The 24,752-nt window shown below is 39.9% G+C and overlaps 1 protein-coding gene across 1 annotated transcript in view; it reads right to left on the bottom strand.

The window, feature by feature from the left end:
• The window catches only part of KCNH5 (potassium voltage-gated channel subfamily H member 5), a 152,701-nt gene that overhangs the window by 31,580 nt on the left and 96,369 nt on the right, over positions 1–24,752 (bottom strand). Inside the window, exons 8-9 of the mRNA XM_068682495.1 lie at positions 18,027–18,226; positions 6,085–6,337 (exon numbers count right to left, since the gene is read on the bottom strand). Coding sequence (XP_068538596.1) covers positions 6,085–6,337; positions 18,027–18,226 — 453 coding nt within the window. The remainder of the gene's footprint in view (positions 1–6,084; positions 6,338–18,026; positions 18,227–24,752) is intronic.

Genomic DNA, 24,752 nt, shown 5'->3' on the forward strand with positions numbered 1-24,752 from the left:
GCTGTCTCCTGCCCTCTGGGACATCACTGCTGCCTGTTAGCACAACCTACCAGACCAAGAGAGAGAGCTCCTTGCCTCTGTAGAGGTTTTAGCCAAAACTTCAGCCTTCCCTAGGGCACCCCAAGGAGCCAGAACTCCCTTGAAAACCACTTAACACCAGTCAGACATCCAGCCTGACTGTGCATTAACATCTGAAGGGGTAGAATGAGCAGAGAAAACAGCATTTTTAGCATCTGAAAGACTATCAAAATAGCCAGCAAATAAACAATAACAAGAGACTGTGCCAGAGATTCAAGTCCATGCTTGCAAAAGCACTTTGCATTAGTAAATACAGTGCAACCTTCCCCATCTGCACCTAAAAACTGGAAATAAATTTACCTTTCTTCCAGCACTCGGGACTGCTGCAAGAAGAGGGAAAGATCTCTAGAGATATTCTCCTGTTAGTGAAGGCTTAATGGTGCCCATCTCTCACACTTGAAGCACAAGTCTCCTAGTACTTCATATTTTTCTAGAAGCCCCAGCTCCTCGTGATTGGAAACCTCAGTTTTGATTTGATACAAAAAGAAATATCCATTCTTCCTGACCAAGGGAATAAACATGAAAGCATGACCATTCCCACCATCTTCAATATTCGTAAGGCAAATCAGATTGCCTCAAACTGTTAGTCTGATTTGAAAGAAATATATCACATTATTTTAAAATATTTTTTCTTTTCTTTCACTGCCAACACTTTTGAGCTCCTGGGTTTGGCAGTGAAGCATGCAGGTCTAATTCAAAACCATTTCAATTCAGTGGAAGGAATGTTTCTGACATTGGAGGCTGCAGATCACATCTATAACACACCAGCTGGCACTAAATTAAGATTGATGCTTCTTATTATAGCTAACCATGGTGCAGATAGAGACAGAAATATTTTAAACTTACAAAATAATGTGAAAAAATGAACATTCCCTTTAATTCTGTCAGTAAGAGCTAATAACACCTTTGAACACACATCAGTAGAACTAAATTTTACATGGTGCTATGCACGTTAACCCCAACCTGTAAGACAGGACACATTCCAAGAACATGTATAGGGGTACTGCACATTGCAAAGCTGGATCTCACTGGGTATCTGATCAGTACTCTGAGTATTTTGCAAAATACTTTGAGATGCAGCACTTCAAAAACAGACTACATCACCTTAATTATTGCAGTCCTGTTAACTGAAAAAAGAGCTTTCCTTTACGAATCATTTCCCTGCAAGTTAATTTGGAGCTTTAACTCACTGCAACAAAGGGGACTTTTCCTACAGATGTAACAGGACCCGGGTTGTTCTGCAAATTCCTGCCAGGTACATGCTACTAAGCTGGGGAAACTCTCACAGCTAGTTTGCCTTGGTTTACTACACATGAAAAACAAACAAAAAAAGTTCACTACACAATATCAAGCTGATTTTATGTGAAGTCAAATTCTGCCACCTTTCTTCCACTTGAGAAGTGACCCAAGCTGCGATTACATTAATTAAAATCAAGGAATGAGGTACTATTGCTATGAGATGGAATTGGACTACCAGTTTTTCACATCATGCAGTGCACCACACATGGTCAGTCGTACCCTGCACAAAGCACACGTCCACATGGGTACCACCATGGGAATTCAAAGTGTTGATGAACGGATCCCAAATACCAAATTACAAATACCCATGGATGAGAGCAATGGAGCCTGGGATTCCTGCTCACCTAAATGGGAGCTGCTTTTTGTTCAACTCATAAAGAACTTTTCCCTGTGTGATTTGGTAGGAGACTTAAACTTTTGACCTCCAAACACATGTAAAATTTAGGAGTAGAGACTCATCCTTGTTTTCATTTGAATTACCAAATTAGAGAATACATGCCACTTGTGCTCCTGCTTTCCTTAACTCCTCTGTCACAGTGTAATGCTCTCTTCACAGCCCAAGTCTTTAGAAACAAACTCATGAAGCAGACCATTAATACATGAAACTCTGGCTTGCCTAAGAACAATAAATCCAATAAACAACACCATTGCACTGGGACTATATGCAGAACATGCTGAGAATTAACGTACAACACATAAAGACAAAGAACAACTTAATTGAATACATATGGGATCAAGACCCTAAGTGTGGCTGAAACACAAGCTATTAAATCTATATTCAGCCTGGCTTGACTATCAAAATTGAATTCGTTCAGCAGCAGCCCCCCACTAGGAATTCACTGCTCAATATATTTTTATCGCTACACAGTTTGAGCAATATTTTTGATCAATTCCTACAATCAACATTTGAACACAGCGAGTCATTCATTTTCTGCTGGCAGAAAGACTTCGCTCAGCCTTGCTAATCAATCTGCCTGGTTTAAGTTACTGTACAACTCCCGTGGTCAGCTGTGCTAATTGCAAGAGCTGCAAAGCAGCTTCCCCAGACACTGGGTCAGCATCGCCCCTCACACAAAACTCCTCGCCAGGAGCAAAATTCGGGCTAATTGTGGCAGGGTGAGTCCCTAGGTGTCCTCTGCTAGCGGATGACTCCTTTTGTTACCCCGGAGGATTTCATGTCCCCAGTGTTTCCTAAGACATCTGCACTGATAGTGCCTCTCCATGCAGAGCAGTGGCAGAGTGTTTACTCCTGCTTGAGGTGGTGGAAAATTACTGATGTGCCTTCCGAGGGTCACCTCCCTCCTGAAGAAAGTTTTGATAATTAGAGAGAAGACAGTTTGCCCTTCCCCATTATCCTGGCAACTGCATATGAGCTACATTAAAATGGCCAGAGCTTGTTTTTCCCTTCGCACCAACTCTGAGTGCACTGTGTGCTCTGCTAGAGTTGGCACCTGCGAAAGAGGGAAGGTTGTCCCTGAGAAATGAAGATACCTAATGAGGGGAACATAACGGGGCAGCTGGGTACCTTCATTAATGAGTCCTATAAACTGCAGCTCTCTGGGCTCAATTGGATTCGTCCTCTTACTGTACCAATTTCTGTAATGCTGATTACTGCAGCAGATGTGCATTTAATAACACACAAATGAGAACAAAACCAAACCAGGGGAGAACAAAAACGTCATGGCGTGGCGAGTTGCCCTGTCAGTCACTGGGTTTCGCCTGTTTTCAAGCACAAGAAATGCCAAGGCTGGAGTCTTTGTGCCAGCAAAAACTGCTACTATGCAAAAACTTGTTTTTTCTCCCCAATGTAGCCCATGGAGAACAGCTGAGTGGGATGTCCAAGCTCCTGATGACACTATTTCATCAGACAGGGAGGCTGGCCACACCAACCTGCTCTGGCTGCAAGGGAGAGAGATGTTGTTAGGGAAGACAGAGAAAGAAGGAGAAGCAACATCACAGAGCAGTTCACACTGGGACCTGAGGGAGGATGAAGCCCTGCCCTTTGGACAGAAGCATGAATGCGAGGGATGGAAGTTGCATTCTCTTAACCCATTTTGGTGTCCCTTCCTGCTTTTTTTGCCAACAATTCTCCACTTGGAAAAAAAAAAACAAACGACTTCTCTCTTTCTCTGCAATGCAAATAACACTACACTTGGATGAAAAACACTATTAAAATATTAACTGCAAAATACCTAGCTTAGGAAACAGATAACTCTGCAAGGAGCTAAGGCTGGCAGACAGCGTATCCTGCTATCCTCCTGCTCCCACAGCAGCAATTAATGAGGACCAGTTCAAAATGATGCTTATCCCATTTCCACTCCAGACTACAGATGGGGGAGGGGAGGATGGACAGACTGGCAGTACAACTCTTTAAGTCAAATTTTCCTAGGAAAAACAGTGTGAGTGCAGATGTTTAAAGTATTTAAAGTAGTACATATAGGTTTTCATGTCTGGAAGAAGTTTTTAAACCTGGTCTCCACCTTATGCTGAATCATTTTCCTCGTGCTTGAACTTATTATGGCAGAACAGGTTGATGAAAATGATGCTCTCCACCACCTGATATGCAGTTGGTATTTCAGGGGCAATAGCTGTCACTATAAATGTCTCTGCAACAACCAAATCCGACAGAGATTTCCTTCCACAAGTGAATTTTTAGGATACGACATCTCATAATTACTCAGTTCACTATTCTGTTAAATAACCTGTCAGAACATGAGAAAACTCCTCAGTGCGCCTATGACTAAAAGAAGCAGTTTATCTCACTCCAAGTCAGCTTTACACATTCTGCCAGTCCCTGTAATATACAGTGAACATCCTTCCTAGCCCCTGGATCGCCTGTCAACAGCCACGGCAGAATCAAAGTCACTTCTGGTAATTCATTTTAACTAGATATGGTTAAAGGTCTCTCTAGCCAAATGGAGAATAACATACATGTAGGTACTGGGTTTACAGTATATACAAGTTAGAAACAAAAAGTTCTCACTGTTATTCCAAATACCATATTCATTAGTAAATACAATAAGGTTAGGCATGTAATCCACTTAGTGATGTTTTGCAGTTTAGTGAATTACATATTTATTGTTTTTTTCCTTGTAGTACCCTGAAAAACGTTTATTTGGTTAAATGCTGCTATTTTTAAAGCTTTTCTTATTTTTAAATAGCTGTAAGCAAACATAAGATATCCTTTAGTCACTGAGATTAATAATAAAAACAAAATGGCCCAGTGAGCTGAAGTACAAGGAGGATTTTGCTATGGAAATTACAGATTTAGGAGCTTTCACCACAACGATTTCTCATCTGAATATGAAAACAGATTCATTCTTACATTAAATCTCCTTTGTTAAAAACCTTAATGTATTCCAGAGTACCAAAAGCTGCAGAAGGTAGCTTGAAAGAGCTGCAAGAGGTAGCTTGAAAGATGTGCATAGCCCAAGTACACACACTCCAGCTGGGAGCACTTGAGTTATGCCCTCAGGAAGCCTCCCCCAGCAGTCCCATACACACCTGGCCAGGCATCCAGTCCCTCCCCAGGGCAGTGTACATGTACAGACTGTAAAGCAACATGTCAGGTGTCTCGTTCAGCTACACACTTGTCCTAATTTCTCCTCCCTCTCACTTCCAGCTGGGAAGAAGCCTAAGCACCGAAGCACAACCAGTAGTGCCTCCCCATACCTGCCCTGTTCCCACATGCTGGCACAATTCCCAAGTGCAGTCATGACCCTCATTTCTCAACAATTGTCCTCATGAGGCACAAGAGGGGCCCAGGGAGCCCCCTGGATTTGCCCTTACAGGAACGTAGTACAGAGGTTCAGTGACATGAATGGCCATCTAGGACAGGACCAGAACCCACGTCTGCCTTCAGATCCTCACCTCCAGTTTAAGAGAAGGCAAATAGCTGATGTGAAACCAGAGATGAATTCTACAATTGACAGATCTATTATTAACAGGCATGATGGGTTCTGAATGATTTTTAAGGAGCACCACCCATTTTTCATTTATATTGTCTCACTTTTGAGGATGCTTCCTGCCTCAGCACTGGTACTGACCACTCAGTCCCACCATCTGCTACACAATTCCCAATCCCACACAAGTTAGCAAGGGGTCTGCATGAGGCTCCTTCCCACCTACTGCTGGCAAACCAGACACAACAGCAGGGCGGTGATGGGATCAACCTGGATCTCTCCCAGTACTCAGATTTCTTATGACTCAGGCTGGAATAAATGGTGTATCCCTATCACTTCACATACTCAGATTGAACCATTTATTTTCTGTAGAGCAACTTCACCAAAAGCAACAGTTTTGCTTCCTTGAAGACACTGTTTGCAGGTATTCTGGGATAGAATACAGACAAATAAAAAACTCAGAGCAAAGGTTAATGTTGAAATCCTCCTGAGAGACAAATATAAAACAATGGGCATTTCTTCTAGCAGACTATTTAAAAGATGTCAAGCTCACATTCTCTTCTGCCCAGGGACAATGGAACCATAACCAGTGAACCATACTAGGCAGAAAGAGCATTCTCAATGGAATAAAAGATGAAGGGTTTGCTCCTAGAGTGATATCTCTGGAGCGGTGACATCCTCATCTTATGACAACCACTAGCCTCCTCTAGTCCCATCTGATATTAGGCAAGACTAGTTAATATTCAAACCTCTGCAGAAGGCAAATATATCCCAAGCACCACCATTTCAACAGAGATCACAGTACCTAAAATAGCCACCACCTCGTCGTCCTGGATGACTTCTAGGGATCCTGAGACCACAAAGCAAAGCGCATCAACGCTTTCCCCAGCATGATAGATGAGGTCCCCCGGGGCACAATGGATCGTCTGAAACTCCACAGCCAGGGCTCGCAGGCAGCCGTCGCTGGCCAGCCGGAAGGCAGGGTGCTCATTAAAAACTTTCCGGTTTAGGTGCACGCAAATATCTGCTCTCATGTCCTTTGGGCAAATTGAGAGAACCTGAAGGAAAGAAAGACGAAAAATAATCAGCTAGGAACATGACGCTGCGGCAGTGCGCGCTCTTATGAAATAAGTGAATGGGTGGTTTTGCCTGGGTGCACCTCAAGGTTCTGGTGGGAGTTTTATCTTGAAATGGGGTAGTATTATTTTTCTACCCATCTATCACTTTGAAAACAGGTGAAAGGGTGATGCAGAAGAGAGGGACTATTCTGCTACTCTTTCACACTTGCATTCCAGAATTGCAGCTGGCACTACCGCGTCCCTTTTGTGGGTATCCCTCCAGACTCGGTGCCCAGACCATCCGCCCACTGCTATGCTCGGTCCCTGCAGGAGCACAGGATGGACACTCAGAGCTGAAGAAGCCTGAAGACATGCAAAGGCAGACCGCTCACAATCAAAACCACCAGATTTAGTCCCATCTGGAAACCTAGTCTTCAGAAGCGTTGATGTAGGTGACCACTTACCAACGCGCATCCGAACACACCTAGGGTTTAGCTTCAGCACTGTACAGACAAACAATAAGTAACCTGCCCTGGAGGGCTTACAGACTAGAAAATCCAAAGAGCTTGAAATTAGAGTAAAAAGAAAGTACTAGGAAACCGTATGAAACGCAAAGTAAAGGTGAGTGAAAACTGCCCTGTGAAGGTGAATATGTCTTTACCACAGATCAGTTAAATAAGGCCTTTAATTCTTACCTTAAATAGCTTTCCCTATTAAAACAGTAACGCAAATACACCTGAAGAAAGAAAGTGAAAACCTGTGGATCTTATTAGACATATAAAATGAGCGTTTAATATTTGCACACCAACCTAAACACCGTAGTGTCCTTATAATCCTAGAACGCATGTCCCTCGCTGTATGGTAGCTCATTTCACTGAGAAACATATAAAACCCTGTAAAGTTTTGCTAAGATAAATAATGGGAAAAGGAATAAGATGAAGAGCACTCTGGAAGATTCACGTAAAGAAGAATGCAGATCAATCATACTGATTAATTTCTCACTGTATGGAATTAATCTGGCAGCTTGCTTTGCAGACAGTGTGGAAGAGAGGGACATTGGGTCAAGGCACTGGCTACCACTGAATATTAGCACGTAGAGGGAGATTCTTGAAACCCTGAATAAGCTTTGAGGCAAATGGTCATATTAACCCAGAAGTAAAGCCATGACTTTCATTTCTGTTTAATGCAGAAGAGGTATAAAACATATTATGGTAACGTATTACTAAAAGATCTGAAAGCATAGAATGAGAAAATAATAAACAATTTCTAGTTTAATTAGTAACCTTTAGTCTTTCTTATCTCCATAGATCAAAGTTGTTTCACTGTCAAGCACATATTGAATGTAAAAGGCTAAAAGAGAAGTTCATTCCCTGATCTTCTGCTCTATGACAGCCCAAGTACCTGTTTGCACATAGACGTGCAGATTCCCAAGCTAGAAGGGGTTACTGCAACTATCTGTACTAACCTCTTGCATTATGGGTCAACTCAGATTTTTCATATCAATCCCAGAATACCTGGTAAAATTATAGCCTAGAAGGCCTTGATTTAATGCCTTCAAATTATATAGGTTAGTTGTTCCAATGGAGAGCTACCCTCTCTTTTCAAACGTGCTATTTCTGAACTGATTTTTTTTTCATCTAACAGCCTGAGGACCATATCATTGTGTCCTGATAAAAGGCTTACAAACACCAGAAATCTTTTCCACATTGTTGTTTATAGAATACGGCCAAGTTATCTCAAAATCTTATATTGAATAAAGAAGAGAGACAATGCTTCCTCTGTCTAACACTGTGAAGCACAGTATCTCTTTAGAAACTTCTCCATAGCATGAGGTTTTCTCACTTAAAACAGCCTTCAAAGATCTAACAGCTAATTAGTTTGCATTTGCTTTGATAGAGACTAGGTTAATTTTGCTTAACGCTATTTTTCTGTAATCAAATGGTGTAAAGAACAAGTTCAAATACCCTGCCTACATCTGTTTTATCATAAAAATTAGTAATAAATACATCTGACAAGACATATTCTCCATAAACTATTATTTGCATTAGTAATAATGTCTTGTCTGAGTCACTGGTGACCATATCCCCTTATCATCTTTTCCGTAATATTATTAGGGGCAAATGTCAGTTTTACAAGCTTATACTTACCTGAGTCATTCCATTTACCATGAGAAATATGGAGGCACCTTAGTTTTTTCAGTTAAAATAAATATTTTGGATACTTCTGGATCAAACAGAAAGTTTATCTTTGTTTTAAAATAGAAAAATACCACCTTTCTTCTTAATAATAATTGCATGAAAAATTGTGTTTTCTTTGGCATAATGATGGATGATTTTTAACATTTTTATCTACTGTTGGGCCTAAATCATTTTCAGGAATGTTTTCATTAATGTAACTGCTTTTGACTTAACAAGGCCATGGGCTGTGAATTTTCAAACATTGCTCTTAGGAAAAAATGTGTATTTGATTTCCAAATTCTGTCTTTTAAGCCTCCAAATCGCAGGAATGATAGTTGAAAATTTTCTTAAATGTATCCAAAATTGATTAACTGCTGTGGAGGATGTTACTGTAAAGTCCAGACATGTTCCAGGACCCTTTGTTTTTTAAGTGTAAATTAACTGTGTCCCTGAGGAATAAAAGCCACTTGGATGTGAAGTAGCATATTGTTTCCTCACAAATACAGAGGTAAGTACAGGGAACTAGAAGTGAGCACTCAAAGCATTACTCTTTTTGTAGCTACAACATATCCATCGTCACATCTTGTAATAGGACGAGTCAGGAAAAATAACCCATTGCACAGAGAAAAACAGTCTTAGCATACTTCAGGAATTCACTGATGTGATGATGAAGTGATTCTCCTAATGACTTATTACTGTATGGAGATATATGGAGATATCACTTGTCAACAAGTACAACAGTAAATGAGGAACGACCCAAGAGTTGTCCACAGATGAATAGTCTTTATTTCAGTTTTATTGTCTGCTACTCTGTTAGTACCAAGATGTGAGAATGAAATGGATGACAACTAAAGAAATATTTAATATTGAAAGACTTGGCAAAGGGGCTTTGACTGATCAAGACAAATGTAGATATACACGGGAGGCAGGGAAGCAAGGCAAAGAAAGACAATCTCAATATTAAGTTATGTGTTTTCTGTATGCTCCAAGGACAGGACTTCATGAGCTCCAACCTGACTTTGCAGCACTACTTTTTGTGTTTACAAATACCAACATGATGAATTCAGGAGAATACTCACAGATGCCATCGGCTTCTCTGATATGACTATTAGTGATACTGTAAAAAGGGATCATGGGTGACACAGATTAGGAGTAATTTTCTTGCTTCCGTACAAGACATAATGTAATACAGGATCACACAGAAGCATTTGGAAGCTAATGATAAACATTCCAAAGATCCAAAGAGCAGAAAATGATAAAATGAGCACCTCAATTTCAGATAAACATTCTTCTGAAAATGATCCTTTATTGGTAATACAAGAATTAGACATTCCTCTTTTGAAATGCTTACTGAGATCTCAGCATTTTTAAGGCAGCATGCAGCTAAAAAGACACAAATAGCAACGTGGTTGTAGGTGAGTCTATATGGTCATACAAATGCAACACATGGGTATGTAGAGAAATTCAGTTTAAGGGATAAGATAAATTGTAATGCCCAATTGATCATTTCACTATTAGGGAAATGCCTCTGGCATTTATGTTAGCTGAGTTAAAGTTCAGCTGGGACATTTACTCAAGTCTGTGTATTCTTTCAGCAGCATATCAAGAAACCACCAAGACAAGTTTCTGAAGAGGAAATTTCCTTAGAGGCTTCAAGACCTTTCTCAGTGAAAGCTGTAGTTTATAAGTAAGGAAAGATATGAAGGTTGCTGACTGCAATGCTTTTACTAACTGATGGTTTTGGAGCACACGACTTGGAGCAGGCTGCCTGCAGGGACCAGATGCTTGTGCTGCTACAGAAATCGCTCCATAATAAATCTGTAGCCACAGACTTTGCAGTCAGCTTTCCCATATGCATCCAACCATCATAAAAGAACAGAACCTGCTATGTTTTGATGCAAAATTAGAGGAGAAAGTTGAAGCCTCCCCAGAGGAAAACCTTCTCTGCCTGCATAAGCTACATTTCTAACCGAAAAGGAGCCAGGGTCCATGCCACAAGTGAACAGTGCACATGTATCCACAAAGATCTGAACCGTTATAAAGCTGAGAGAGGAGAAAGCAAAGCACAGAATAACAATTATTACATCCCTTATCTGTGTAGAAAATTAAGCCTACTCAAAGTCAGCATAAAACAGTTGCTGAGCTCTGCCACCAGCACTCTCCTGTCTTACACCCAGTTGACACAAACCCAGCACAAGGGCACTCTGTGAGGAGATTCAGCACTGGCGCCATCTCCAGAGCACCCTATGGAGTATGTATAATGCTGGTGGTGAGTGAAAAGCTTGTGGTTGATGCAAGAGATGGGGAAAAGTAGTAACCAGCTCTGGAAGACTCAAGGGAATTGGCACAAAATGTCTCACTATCTTTTCTACTTAAGATCTGGAAGGGGGTGGGGTGTTAAAATTCCAAAGGAAGTTCAATCTGATTTTTTCCCTCTCTCATCCATTTCCACAGCATGCTCAGGCAGTTTAAGATAAGCCCCTTGAACAGTTCAAAGAACTCTACAGGGAGTAGAGATTATGAAGAACTCAAAGAAAAGCAAATGAATCGAAACAAAAACTGTACAGATTAAGAATGTGTCCAAATAATAGCTTTTAGGAAGGGTTTGAGTTTTTTTTTTTTTAATCTTCCCCAGCTAGAAAACACTATGGGATGGCTTAAACAAATATTACAGAATCTGTTAAGACTTGTTAACAAAGAGGACAGAGGCCAGTGAATCATATCTATTTGCAATTCTCTTTCAGCACACAAAATTCTCACTTTCTCAGTGTTGTAGCTAGGGGATATATTGACTGATGTTCAAATGAAGAGCTTAGGCAGTCTTAGCAGAAGAATAACAAGGACCATTTCTTAAATGAGTAAGAGTAGCAAGTATTGGAGACATTTAACAACGTCAACTTCAATAATAAACTCTTCTGACTTCTAACCTACTATACAGTCCACAGATCTCTTTTTATTTTGTGGAGAATGGCCATTCTGGGTTGTCAGACATATTCAGCACTTATAATTAAAATCAGATCTTTAAGAAAAAAAAGAAAAAAAAAGAAAGAAAAAAAAGAAAAAAAAAGAAGAAGAAGAAAATAGCACCATTTTCTAGGCACCTGAGCAAATTATTCAGATTTTTTAGAAGGTTTTGGCTCATTTGAGTGTTGAATTCTTTTGCAGACCTGGCTAAAAGTGTTACATTTGGCACTGGACTAGTGCCAAAGACACAGAGGTAAGAAAGCAGCCGAGAGCAAATCACAGAACATTTTCACAGAACATTTTCCTGTAATAATCAAATAATTTTGGAAGTAGATCAAAGGTGATGTATGCAACTGAGCAGTTATTAACCCTGCATGCATTAGGGTAATCTTTAATACATCATTGAATATCTTGGCACTAAGAATTGAATCTAAGCAGCAATGGTGTGTTCCATTTTCAATACACCGCCTAACATCCAAGGTCACTTGGATTTAACCGCTCAGATCTGAAAATCAACCCTAGTAAGCAAAGTTCCACTTGTTTTTCTTATTAATGGAAGGATACATGACCTGAACCAGTGATCAAAATGCTTAGATTTAGTACTACAGTAATAAAATTAACCGCATTTTAACTGAGCAAAAAGATAAAGACATTCAAAAAGTCCTGGAAACTGCTCTAGATCATGTTAAATTCAATACTATCAACACAGATGGAATCTGGCTAAAAATCTGGCTAAAGGTCTGAAAAAACGTGGAAGGATGAAGAGCAGCACAATGTGTTTTAAGAACAGTACCTGTTGGTTTGTCAAATGCACTAATATAGCAAGAAGCACACTAAAAACATCCATTGATGACACAGTAGCATCTAGTAGAATCTAGGTTGTGTAAGTTTCAGAACAGTTAAAGGCTTTATTGTGTTCAGTTTTGCTATAACATAATCATTACACAACCTTCTGATGGGAGAAGGGTAGCAGACTACAGGGCTTTAACATGACACGTGCTTTTTAGATAACAGGAAGCAAAATAAACATCAAAAAGAATATGGCTTGCATCAAAGCATCTCTCAAGATCTTCAAGATTGTTTGGATTGACAACTTTTGGCACAAAGGTCACCCTTGGAAGAACGGAGTTGATCAATGGGTTTTATTTCATGCTTCTGCTGACAGTGGCTTAATTTTTTTAACATGCAGCATTATGTAAAGGTATCATTCAAGAGTGAAAGCATTAAGGAAACAGATTGGAAGAAGACAGAATCACAGAATGGTTGAGGTTGGAAGGGACCTCTGGAGGTCCCTTAGATGTGGTCATTCCCTTAAGATGTGGTCTCTGGAACTGACAGCCCCTCTGTCAGCTCCATCCCCTTGTTGGCTGTGCTTAGGAAAACACCAGACCCATCCACACAGGAACTTCTCCCAGGCAAAAAGTTCATAAGCTGCTCTACAGCCATGGTTTATAGACTTGGTGTTTCCTCAAGCATGAGAGGTTCATAGATTAATCTCTGTCAACCCAAACTCAACACATCCAAGAGGTAGAGATAATTGTGGATAATCTTTCCTGGCTCTGCACAGTGCATGCTCTATGTAAATGATCCATACCATCCATTAAGGTGAAACAGAAAGCCCCACTGGTGCACAGGCCCTGCACTTGGACCTGTGTGAAGGACAGTGAGACCCTGACCATCTCTCCTGCAGCCCGCTCTCCAAAGAATTGTGGATTGCAACTGTACCTGGTCCTAGCTCAGCTCTGTGAGGTGAAGGGAGACTTCTTGTTCACCTCGTCCCGATCTGCAAGGAACGACCAACAACCCCGCCTCTACAACGAAACAAAAATACTTGTCCAAATGGTTTTTACCTTCCCTCTTCAGCAGGGGATTGTATGTAGCTGTCACACCTAATATTGTAGAAGTTCTCTTTTGCCATGAAGCTTGGAAGCCTTCTACCCCGGTCATCCAGAAGAAAATCCAGCCAGCACTTACAGACACCTCTTTGTGATGGGGCACTCTAGGAATGGCAGCCTCATTCCACTATTTTTCTCAGGGTAATGCTAATTCTTACTACAGCTCTTGAAGATCCTATTAACAGCAAACACAGCTAAACTGCACTGTACTTTTGTAGATTAAATGTTTAATAAAGTTACAACCTGTATCTATTTACCATAAACCTATCCCTCCTGAATGAAAGTTTAGTGGGCCAGCAATGAATAGTTTTAACACTGTGTTATTTTCCCATGATTTCTATTTCAGTCATTTCAATGTGGAATTGGCTCTCATTTGAATCGACATTGATGCTTAGGTTCAAACTAAAGAGAACCTTTTTTTTTTTTAATTTCAACCTATGGCTTTTCCGAACAAATTGACTGTTAAAACATGACAGACATTTATTTAATTGCTTTCTGAGCAAATCCTAAGCCATACAACAGCATGGAGGTCAAGAAGGGAAAATCTTTGGGTTTTACTGACATTTCAGAACATTATCATTAGATGAGACCTTGAGACATCTGCATGTAAGTTAATGGTTGTTCTGCTTTCATGTATAATGACCTATTTCTCACAGAAGAGCTAATACCTATAAATTTTTCATTTGCTGCCTAGTAGATTTCAATAAAAACTTAAGAGGTTTGAATTCAGTGTGTGTTTCATAGATTATTACTGTGAAGATTTTTTTCCTGCTAAAAATTGGCCATATGCAGAGAATACACTGGTTCCTTTCATAACTGACTCTCAAAAAGCATATTCTGCTGTATGATAAATATTGTTTAAGTATATAAAGGCATCTTAGTTTTCTCATGTACTTAGTTCTGCTCATTATTAGATGAATAACCCTGAAACCTGTAGCATTAAACATAAAAATAAATTCCATCTTGCCTGAGCCACTGTTACTCCAGGAGATAGAGTCCATGTGCATGTACTACATATATCATCCCAGCTGTCACAGGAGGGCTCTAATGTTTAAGTGATTTAAGATTATGGATCATAGGCCACTTGCTTCCTCTTAAGTAATAATAATAAATACACTAATGCTTTTAGTGTCATTGTTAATTCCTTATTTGTGAACACTCAGAGACACGCTGAAGTGCTGTGGTTTGAAGATGGGATTTGAAGATGAGCTGTTCCCAAGGGGAACAGGGAAGCCTATGCTTAAGGCACCATTGCTCCAGTGTGGGAGAACAAGACCTCTTCCACGTAACGATAACCAACTGGGGCTTTATAAAAAAAGTTTTGCTTGGGACAGCCTGTTCTCACAAGCAGCGAGGACTAGATCCTCATTAAACTTTCTCCATGTGTAACTTCTGCTTTGCCTTCAGTGCATATCTGATAAAGGATTCATCCTTCCTGGTTTTAGCCAAGATCGTCTTTGGGGACTACACACTGAAAGTGTCATTCAAAGATAGATATTTGAGTTCTGACGCAAGAAATCTACACATGTTAAATGGTAGTAATTCCAATTAAGTTATGAACTATATTTTAATTTCAAGCATATGAATTTAAAATCTTTAGTTATCAAAGAAACACATACATGTATCTATTTTTATTCCTTCAAATTGCTAGGATGGTTCATCACCATAGGAACCTACTGTAACACTCGTACAAGAAATTTCATTCTTGCGTATGTTAATCTTCTTGTCCTCTGAATTTGGATTTCAAAACAAAGCCATTTCAACATGCTGAGTGACTGAATGAAATGTATTATAAATTTGTGGCAAATGATGTTGCAAAACACCTTCCATTGTGACAATGCAGATATATTTGGAACAATTTAGGATGTAATAATGTATGTTAGGTTGAAAAACATCCATTGATGGTGGAAACTGTCTGAGCTGTCTGATGGAAGCTGAAAAGTTTGGAAATTCCTCACTAATTACCATGTGTCATGAGCACACATGTTTTGCAGCATAATACGAAGCTTATTGAAAGGTTCGTAAAAATTAAGGAGAATGGGAAATCATTTGATGCAAAAATATCCAGACAACAGACTGGTCAGAATCTCATTATTGCAGCTTTGAAATCCAGACTGGAAGGAGCCCTAAGGTCGTGTACAGGCTGTCAGACAAAGCAGTGCAGAGAAGCTAGTCAAGACCTGGGGCAGTAATCCCCTTTTCTAAAATACATTGAAGCACTGTCTGGATTTAGCAGCTGAGCTGCAGGTACAGTGTAGTACTGCTAAGCCCCACTGTGTCTATGGGAATAAACCTGACTCTATGCCTGTGTACCCTGGGGGTCCCTATAGTGTGCTCCCATCCCCTTGCTGCTCTAGGGATCATACAGATGGATTCAACTTAAATGCAGAGGGTTTTACAACAGGCTTGAAGGGCTAATGAGGGAACTAATGTGAGAAGAAGGATCCACTCTACGTGACTAGTCTCTGGAACTGTATCAATGTTCCCATAATTTCTCAGCTAGGATTTACAATATTTTCTAATTTGTTTTGGTGAAGCACTTTAGAACACTGTCCTGAGTGGAGATAAACATAGGAAAGCTGCCCTATTACATAACAGCCTTCTTTCTACCCTTATCCTAAAACAAATCCTCAATTTGACTAATGTTCTGCAGTCAAAAGCAAACTGCTACACTTGTACAGACTTGGGGATGCTCAGTGCAGGCACTAAAGGCTGCTGGTGCTGTTGCTTTTGCAGACTTGCAGGCTGTAGAGGATACAAAATACCAACATATTCAAACCGGTGCTCAAGTTCTTACGTTTATCTTGTCTCTGTTCTTCTGTAACACTGGCTTTTCTGGGAAGTTCGATTAGATGCAACTATTGATGTCCAGATGCAGAAGTTCCTGAAATCCTTCAACTGTTATAAATAGGTTTTGGATCCATGCCTAAGCTTAGGCAAGTCTTTACCAAGGGAAAATTGTTAAAAACCTAAGTCACAGATTTTACAGCCATATTAATTATCTAGCTAAGCAGCCATTACTATCTTACAGACCAGAGAACACTGCTTACCACAAGCTGAAGATTATGGCTCTAACTGCATTTTTATAATCTATAAAACCGGACATGCGGAAACTATGGAAGGAAATTTCAGTAATTAAAGCATAGGTTTTCCTCATTAACTGCAAAGCATCATTAAAATCTAATGAAACTGTAGCAGAATAATACAGTATACTGGCTCAACTGCAAGGAGATAAATGCAAATGAGAGTTCAATTTTCACATGTTTTTGAGTTTACACAAAAAGGCTGAATGCATCTACAGTAGTTTACAACAGATAAGCTCACTATTAACATTGTATGAATCAGCATTTGGAAGTTAGGGTATTAGTGTATAAGAAATTAACATATTAAAGAATGTGGCACACTGAAGTACAAGAACCAAAGAAATCAAAATCTGTGTTGCTTAACATTTTTATATTTGCGATGGTAAACTGAATTTCATTGCAGAAAATGAGTATGATAACTGTCGTTGCATCAATATGATGTAAGACTAAATTTGTCAGTGTAGCAACTTATCTTGGCATATCTGAACAAGCTGCATCATCATCCCACATTATACAAGAAATTCGGCCAAAGCAAGAACTTCAAAGCTTTGTGAACACTATACATTTTAGGACGTTAATGTGCTATGACACTTCCTTGCCCTCCCTCGGAATATTGCCTTCTAAGTTCTCAGATGTTAAATCTTCATCGAAACTGGAGCCTGAGTGCCTGCTTTCAGCTGATGTGTACCAACTCCATGGAAGTCAAAGGAGCATCCTCAATCTCCACTGACCAAAAAGCTAGACTTAGAACTGTCATATCTTATCTACATTCAAGGTATTGCAGGTAGAAACCCTCCCATCTGACTTCAGCTCTCTAAAATATCCAGTCCAAGGCTAGACAGACTCCACTACACATGTGTTGGAGACAGAGGCCCTGAGGACAGTTCACTTGGGTCTGTCCTGGAACAGAATGGATGAATCACTCTGAAGACAACCTTTCCTTTACTCGACTTTTGATGACACCTAAATGACCAGTCCTTTCTGAAGGCTAAAGTCAAGTAGAACCCAGCACAGATGTCAGCAGGAACACATTTTCTGTATCTCCCTGCCAAAGGCCTTAAGTTCTAGGTGAGAGATTTCAGCTCTAGATGATCAATCGCTACTGCCATTAAATCCTATACTAATTAGGTTGATGACGATGTCCTGGGCATCAGCAACAGGTCCAAGCCAATCAAACATTTCATTGCAACTCACAGATACCAATACTTTTCAGAATACTACTGATGTAGGTTTGACATTAAATTATGTCCTCAGACTAATTTGAAGACCAATTTCCTGTTGATTTCAATAGTTAAGTACATTAAAATTGTTTAGTATTTTGGTAAAGTCAAACTAGAAGACAGAAAACATTTACCATAATGAAAAATAAAGGCGTATTTCCAAAGCAGCACAACTTTTCTAAAAAACATCCAGTTTTTGATCCAATGACAACCACAATAATGGAGTAGCATGCAGTTAAGACTTTGTTAGTAAGTTATATGCTGTTACACAGTTCTGTTTCTAAGCAAGTACACAATGGACACAAACTCTTGCTATCCAAATTGTGTCATGTTACCTCATGTACTCATACCTTCTCTGTGTCAATTCCTTTAGACATGGACCAGGTTGAGACAATATAATCCATGACTCTTTCACTAAGGCCTTTTGGGACTTGATATAATTTCAGGAAATCTCTCACATTGTTCAGCATCTCATGGTATCGGTTGGTGTTGGCATACATCTGCTGGAAAATGGTTGTGACATTTCCAAAAATAGTTGCATAAAGAAGAGCTGAAAAAAAAACAAAGATCATTAACAATAAATATGCATGCTCCAATAAATGCTACTCATAAATAAAGAATAATTTCAAATAAATTGATGCATGGTTACAAGTTAGTGCAAATGTATAGGAGTGAAGGGGTAAACTGAAAGTTTCAGTTTATGGACAGTCTCACGTGTATACATACAGAGCTATTTATTGAACCTACCCATAGAACTCATATAGCCAAAGCATGTTAACTTAAAAAATCAATCACAAGAATGTCGACATAAGGGGTTATCCCTGTACTAATCCAAACTGATTTTGAAGTGTAGCTGCAGCCTGCCAATAACCTTGATGGCATCATCCAATCAACGTGGCTCTCATGTGAGATCAGCTCACACATGCCACGTGTGGAGTGGCCTCAGTTCCAAAAAACATAAGTGAAATGGAGGAGCTATCAACCTGGGAAGCCTTGCAATGGGATGCTTATAGAAACAGGCCCTCTGTCAATGGCCAAGGGACAGACTCAGAGTTGCACTTCCTAGTCCAATTTTACAGCCAGCCCCAAGCAGATGACTTGGGTATGTCATGTCAACTCCAGACGTCAGACAATAATTATTTCAAAAGGAGAAAAACGAGATTAGCAAACAATGGGAAGTCCCACGTGTACCTCATTGCCACTATGGCAGGAGGAGGACACAGTAGAATAGGAAGCACTACTTCAAACCCACTCCTGGCACTGCTTCTGCTGGTTTGATTCTCCCTTTTCTAACTGTGCCACCATAACTGTCAAGCTCAGCCAGCCGAGCTGTGCAACACCAAAGAATGACATGCCATATTCAAGAAAACCACACGTTTTGCGTAAGCCTTTCCAACTGATACGGCATTGTACTCCGTATCCCATCACAAGTGTGATTCACTGAAACCCTGTTTGATGTAGAATGGTTAATTTCTGAAACCTAATTTCGACAAAGCATTCAAGCGAAATTTTAAATGTACACCTTTGCTTGTACAGTGGTGAACTGAATAGTGGTGAATTGAAAAGCATTCTTAAAACCAAGCAGGTTTAAAGTTTCTTTTTGAGTCACAATATAATTACCCTTGCAAGAAAGCCCAAAATGACATTCTTCCATTAGGTAATAAAGGTTTTGCAAAAAAGAGAATTATTCTGATTTCTCATAATGCCAATGCATGGCACTTTATTTCTGCTCTTGACATTATCAAATACAAAGAAGTCTGCCTGTCATTTTTAATAATCCTTGCTCAGAGGTACTGTATAGTAGAATGCAGCTATGTATTTCCATATTGCTTTTTTAAAAAACAACCACAGCCTACAAATGGCAAGAAATAACCCGCTGTGAAAGGAAAAATGCCTTCTCTCTCTCAGCACATAATGTCTTCCTTCCCTCTACACAACACATTTCTGCTTCATTCCAGAAAACTCACTGTTTCATACTCATTTAGTATTGTTTATCACCCCTATTTGAGAGGTGACATTTTTAAAGAAACATGTTGCTTTCCCAAAACCTATCTAATAGAAAAATTGTACTTCCATTTCTCACTGTGCTTTTTACTATGTCAATATAAAAATTAGATGATAGGGTTCATCAGAAATATAACGTTCATTGTTTCATCAAAGTCAAAAGTTTTTTTTCATCTCAACAGACAAGATTGTATCGAACAAAGTCACACAGCGTGAAGTACAGTTGAACATGAGGCTTCAGTTTTAGAGAGCACAGCAGATTAATATTCTATGTGATGACCAAAAATAAAGCTCTTTGCAAGGGTTTGGTCCTTCCCCCCAACCCCTTTGCTTTACTGATTGTTGTATCATATCTGCTAGCCACTAAGAGGTTTTCTGTACCTCTGTGCCCACTTGGATATATAGCAACACTCACATAGAGAATAAAAACTTAAGGATTATAAAAAGTGTAGATGACTGAATGCCACATGACTTTTTTTTTTTTTCCTCCAAGCTTTCTCTGCTCCTTTGGACTTTATAGGAAGACATTCTTGATGAAGTGTCACTTCTGTTAAGCCTGACATCCCTCATCCTTCTGAAGAACATTCAGCGATTTATCTCAAACTCAGCTCAACAGATGTGTGAGTACAGAGCCCTTCTTGCCCTCTGATGTCAGAAACAACCTGAAAACAACTGTGACTACAAAGGTAAAGAGAGGTCAGGACTGGCCCCACAACTCTGCCTTTCTGCATGAGTAAAATGTATGCAATCCTGTAACTAAAACTGAACTGCATATGCAATTGCTGTGCACACAACCCAACTGGACATGCAAACCTACACAGGCTGATTGAAAATGTGACATAGTGGCCTGTCAATTGGGGGGAAAAAAAAGAGATTCACCTCTCATACTTGCCAGATTGGAAACATCTAAGAATGCCATGGCAAAAATAGCTTGTTCTGAAGCTACCAACCAGCATATATTTCCTCATCTACAAGCAAACAAAACAACAACAAAAACTCATTGGCAGAGACAATACGTAGAAAATACTCATCCAGAAGACAAATTCTGTCTCTGTGTCTCTTAATATAGAGATTTATGTCTGTTCAGGAAATTAAGAATAGAGTAAATCATCGGATCAAGATAACAAAATTGTTGGAAACATTACCCCGCAGTACCTCAGTAAGCCAGAACTCACAAGCCTACACGCTGCAGTCTGCATAGACAAAACTGGCATTATCCCTCTGTTGGAAATCAAAGCTTTCCACCAACTGCTATTGGAAATAGTAAAGACACACAACTGAGTTCATATAAATACCCTGCTTCTCTTACAGATTACTGCAAGGCAGAGCAGTGGCGAACATGTAAGAGGAACTTATTTAGATCTTCAGAGCTTTGAAGCTGTGCCTCAAAGAGTCCTTGCTCATGGTGCTTCCCTATGCCAGTGCTGACCGCTGCTGGGGTGAGTTTCCTGAGTTTTGGGGGAGAGCACATTTTTCATAATTTGGTACAAATAATCCACCTCTCCGGAAAGCAGCTCCCCATCTCCTTATGATACCTTAAAAACAGATGGGGGGCACAACACACATGACATTTAAATAGCTAATATTTATATTTTAGCAGGTCTCAGTGTGCAACAAAATGACTTTATGCTGATAAAGAAATCATTTTCACTGTGTTTGTTAAACTTGCTGGAGCATTGTCTTCCACAGGGAAAAGCCTGCTTGTCAGGGTCTAACAGGGCAATGTTAATTCCCCCTAAAAACACAAGTTACCTGCCTTTGGTCTTCTGCACCCAACTTCTTTAGGCTGGGGTGGTTGCATCAGCAGCAAACACAACAGGGACAGGCCAGAACAGGGAGATGAGCTGGGCCAGCTCCTCAGCTGGCAGAAATGACACCACTCAGGGGCCTTAGGGACTCTGGCACCCTATGGATTCCCCTGCACAGAGATGCACACCTGTGGGCCTCTCTAACAGGCAGCTAATGCTGCCTTCCCTTCTCAGCCTGTGAGGGTTTAAGGCTTCCTCAGTACCTGTAATTAACAAATGAAGTTTTCTCCGAGCACTCTTACTTAATGAGCAAACACCACAGTGCCAGGTATGAACCTCACTCCTCACCTTTCAAAAACAAAGGCAGAGGAGCGCTACCAAGGACCTTTCTTTTCTTGCTGGATTTTAATTACTTTTGGCAGGGGGAACTTACAGTAAAGATCATTTACAAAAGGTTTTGAAGATTATGAAAATACTGTGCCTCTCTTGATGGCAAGAGGATTTAAACAATCTGTAAAGAAATCTCTAGAAATATACACATACCTCAATAGTTTTAATCTAGTCTCTCCTTTTACAAGAAGCTCAGGGGAAACAAGAGAAATGGTGCTACACAGGCTGAAGGGGAAATTACTTTACCCAATTTCTTGAAATGACTGGTTAGGTCAGACTACATTTATTCATCTTCTATTTAATGAATCGCACATCTCCAGACTTTTTTCTGTTTCCTACAGTCATGCAATGCTCACCTAATTGTCCTGTGTGTGTAAATCTCATTCTCCACTAGATTTCATGGTGATCAATTTAAAATAATGATGTAGAAATATTTCTTCTCTGTCCCAAAACTGGTTCAACTGCTATTTTAATTTCTATTTTTACTCTTCAGTGTTTAAAATAAAAACTCCCCTAAATCAAATACAAGGATCTAAGGGGTATATATTTTTATATCTAAAATGCGTGTTGCTATACCATATTTGTACATACCTAAAATATTTTTGAACAATTTAGCATAAAATATTTTGAATGATTTAAATAAACCCTTAGGCCTGTTTAAAAACAAGGAATTTTCTTTAAAAAGATTCAGAGCTACCTAAATTATCCCAAAGCATTTCACATCTCATATTATCCCGACTGCATGCTAAATAGGTCCAAATAGGGACATCTGCCTTTAGGAACTGAAAGCTTGATTGAGAGATCTAATTTTCCCTACAGTCTGCTCCATGCTAGAGTATTATTTAATCTAAGCGTATACAATATACCTTTAAACTAATTGTAAAGAAGAAGATGAGGCCTTGATCCTGGAAAAATACAGATACTTAGTTTTGCATGCTGAGGCTACCTGCACCTTCTTCAACAAATTTTTGGAATTAGGCATGCCTGTAATAATATTTGATTAATGTTCTTCAAGCTACATCTTTCAATAGAGAAATTAGATATAAATCCAGCTATGTAGATAGAAGATAAAATTAGATATACGCTCAAAATGCAAATGTGTGATTTATTTTAAGTCTGAGCAGTTTTCTGTTATACTTCTCCATGTCACCTTCATGCACTGGATCATACTGCAAGATGGCTGCAGGTGCTATTCGATGCAACACCTGGCAGCACAGTGAAGCATCCACCTCCCAGCTGAGCCTGCCTCTGCTACCACAAACACCTTCTTTAAATCCATCAGCATTATTCAACAAAGTTTATTACACGGAGAAGAAAAATCCTTCTAAGCCCCCTCTTTCACTATTCCCACCATCTTATGGCAGTTTTCGGCTGCCTGCTCCAACTCCACCCCGTGCCTATGCTCCTGCCAGCCAGTTCTGGCAGTGAAGGCACCAACACAGTCCCATGGTTCTTCCAGTCCGCAAAACGCCAAAATTGATTTTGTATCCTTGGCCCTGATAAAAATGATGCTGTTAAAATATACTCCCCAATTCCTGCCATGCTGATGCCAGTTTTACAGCAGTGTTCAATCAGTGTCCTAAATGCAATTGCTTCTGCTTTACAGGGAAGAGACATCAACATCAGAGCACACTGCCTTTCAAATTTTATTCCCAAAATATCCTAGTCCAAAGTAAATAAATATATAAATAAATCTTTCCTCCTATTACACCTGTAGCCATATCATTGCAATTTCTCATGCCACATAATCCAATATATTTATCCTCTCATAAGCCCCACCAAAGCACTGTCACCTCCAGTAACATCATAATTACTGTACTAGTCTGAATCCATCAGCCCTTTAGCCCATACGCTCTACATGCATCCAGATGAATGTCCCACATTGCCAATGCAGGGAGGTGGTGGCCCTCCAACATACCTCTAGCCCACGCTGCAGTCACAGAAGACCCACAGCTCCTCTGCAGGGCCAGGTGATGTTTACCCCTGTTTTTCCAACTCAACATCTTCCGGATACAGTAGTCATGCAAACTCTAAACTAAGAGGATAATGATAATAACAATAGATCTGTGAAATCCCTGTTCACACTGATGGGATATTTATTTGAAGAAAATTAAATAATGATGTAATTATAAGGATCATCAGTAGTAAACTATAGGAACTGACACTCACTGTTCTTCCCTTTATAGGGGACACTGTTTGCACAGCAGAGTGGAACAGCTGCTTTGGATGCAGTTATGCATTCTGCATACTTTATGCACAAATCCTTATAAAAATAAGGGATTTCAACTGCACTTGTACAGTCACTAATTTTTAAATAGTGAAACTGGGAGCATTTTTGTTTATAAGAGCACTTAGAAAAAGGAAAATATTTACTTTAGAGCTCTGATGCCTCTTCACCATGCAAATGTGATGAGCTATAATTTGGCACACAGTTACAATCCAAGATTGGCCAAATTGGTACAAAACACAGTACCATGCTTTTACCGAGTCTTAAATGAAGGCTACCATTGTCCGTAGCTATCAGTATGCTCATCTTCCAGCCCCGAGGAAGCAATGGACATTAGTAGAAGTTGGCTAACGTTACTTGGCAGCAAAGACAAAAAACTCATCAGGATAAGAGGCCAAGAGCTGTCTGGGTATGATGATGCAGATGCCTAACCAGCTTGAAGTCACAGCTCACAGACACATCTTCCCTGCTCAGCATCCCCAACCACAGCCACCCCATGCTATTACACCACTTTGTGCTGGACATCAGACACACGGCCTTGCACAGGTTCAGTGTTCTTCTCTTGGCATTTATACACAACTTCTTGCATTTTCTCTCATCTGTAAAGTGTTATATGTCTTGGGTCTGCTTCTCCCTCATTGTATTATTCAAGGGTGGTAAGTGCCACATGGGCAGGCACAGCCTGAAAAACAGCTGTGGTTACGCTG

Source organism: Anas acuta, chromosome 5, assembly GCF_963932015.1.
Source record: "Anas acuta chromosome 5, bAnaAcu1.1, whole genome shotgun sequence".
In the NCBI taxonomy this organism is placed as follows: domain Eukaryota; kingdom Metazoa; phylum Chordata; class Aves; order Anseriformes; family Anatidae; genus Anas; species Anas acuta.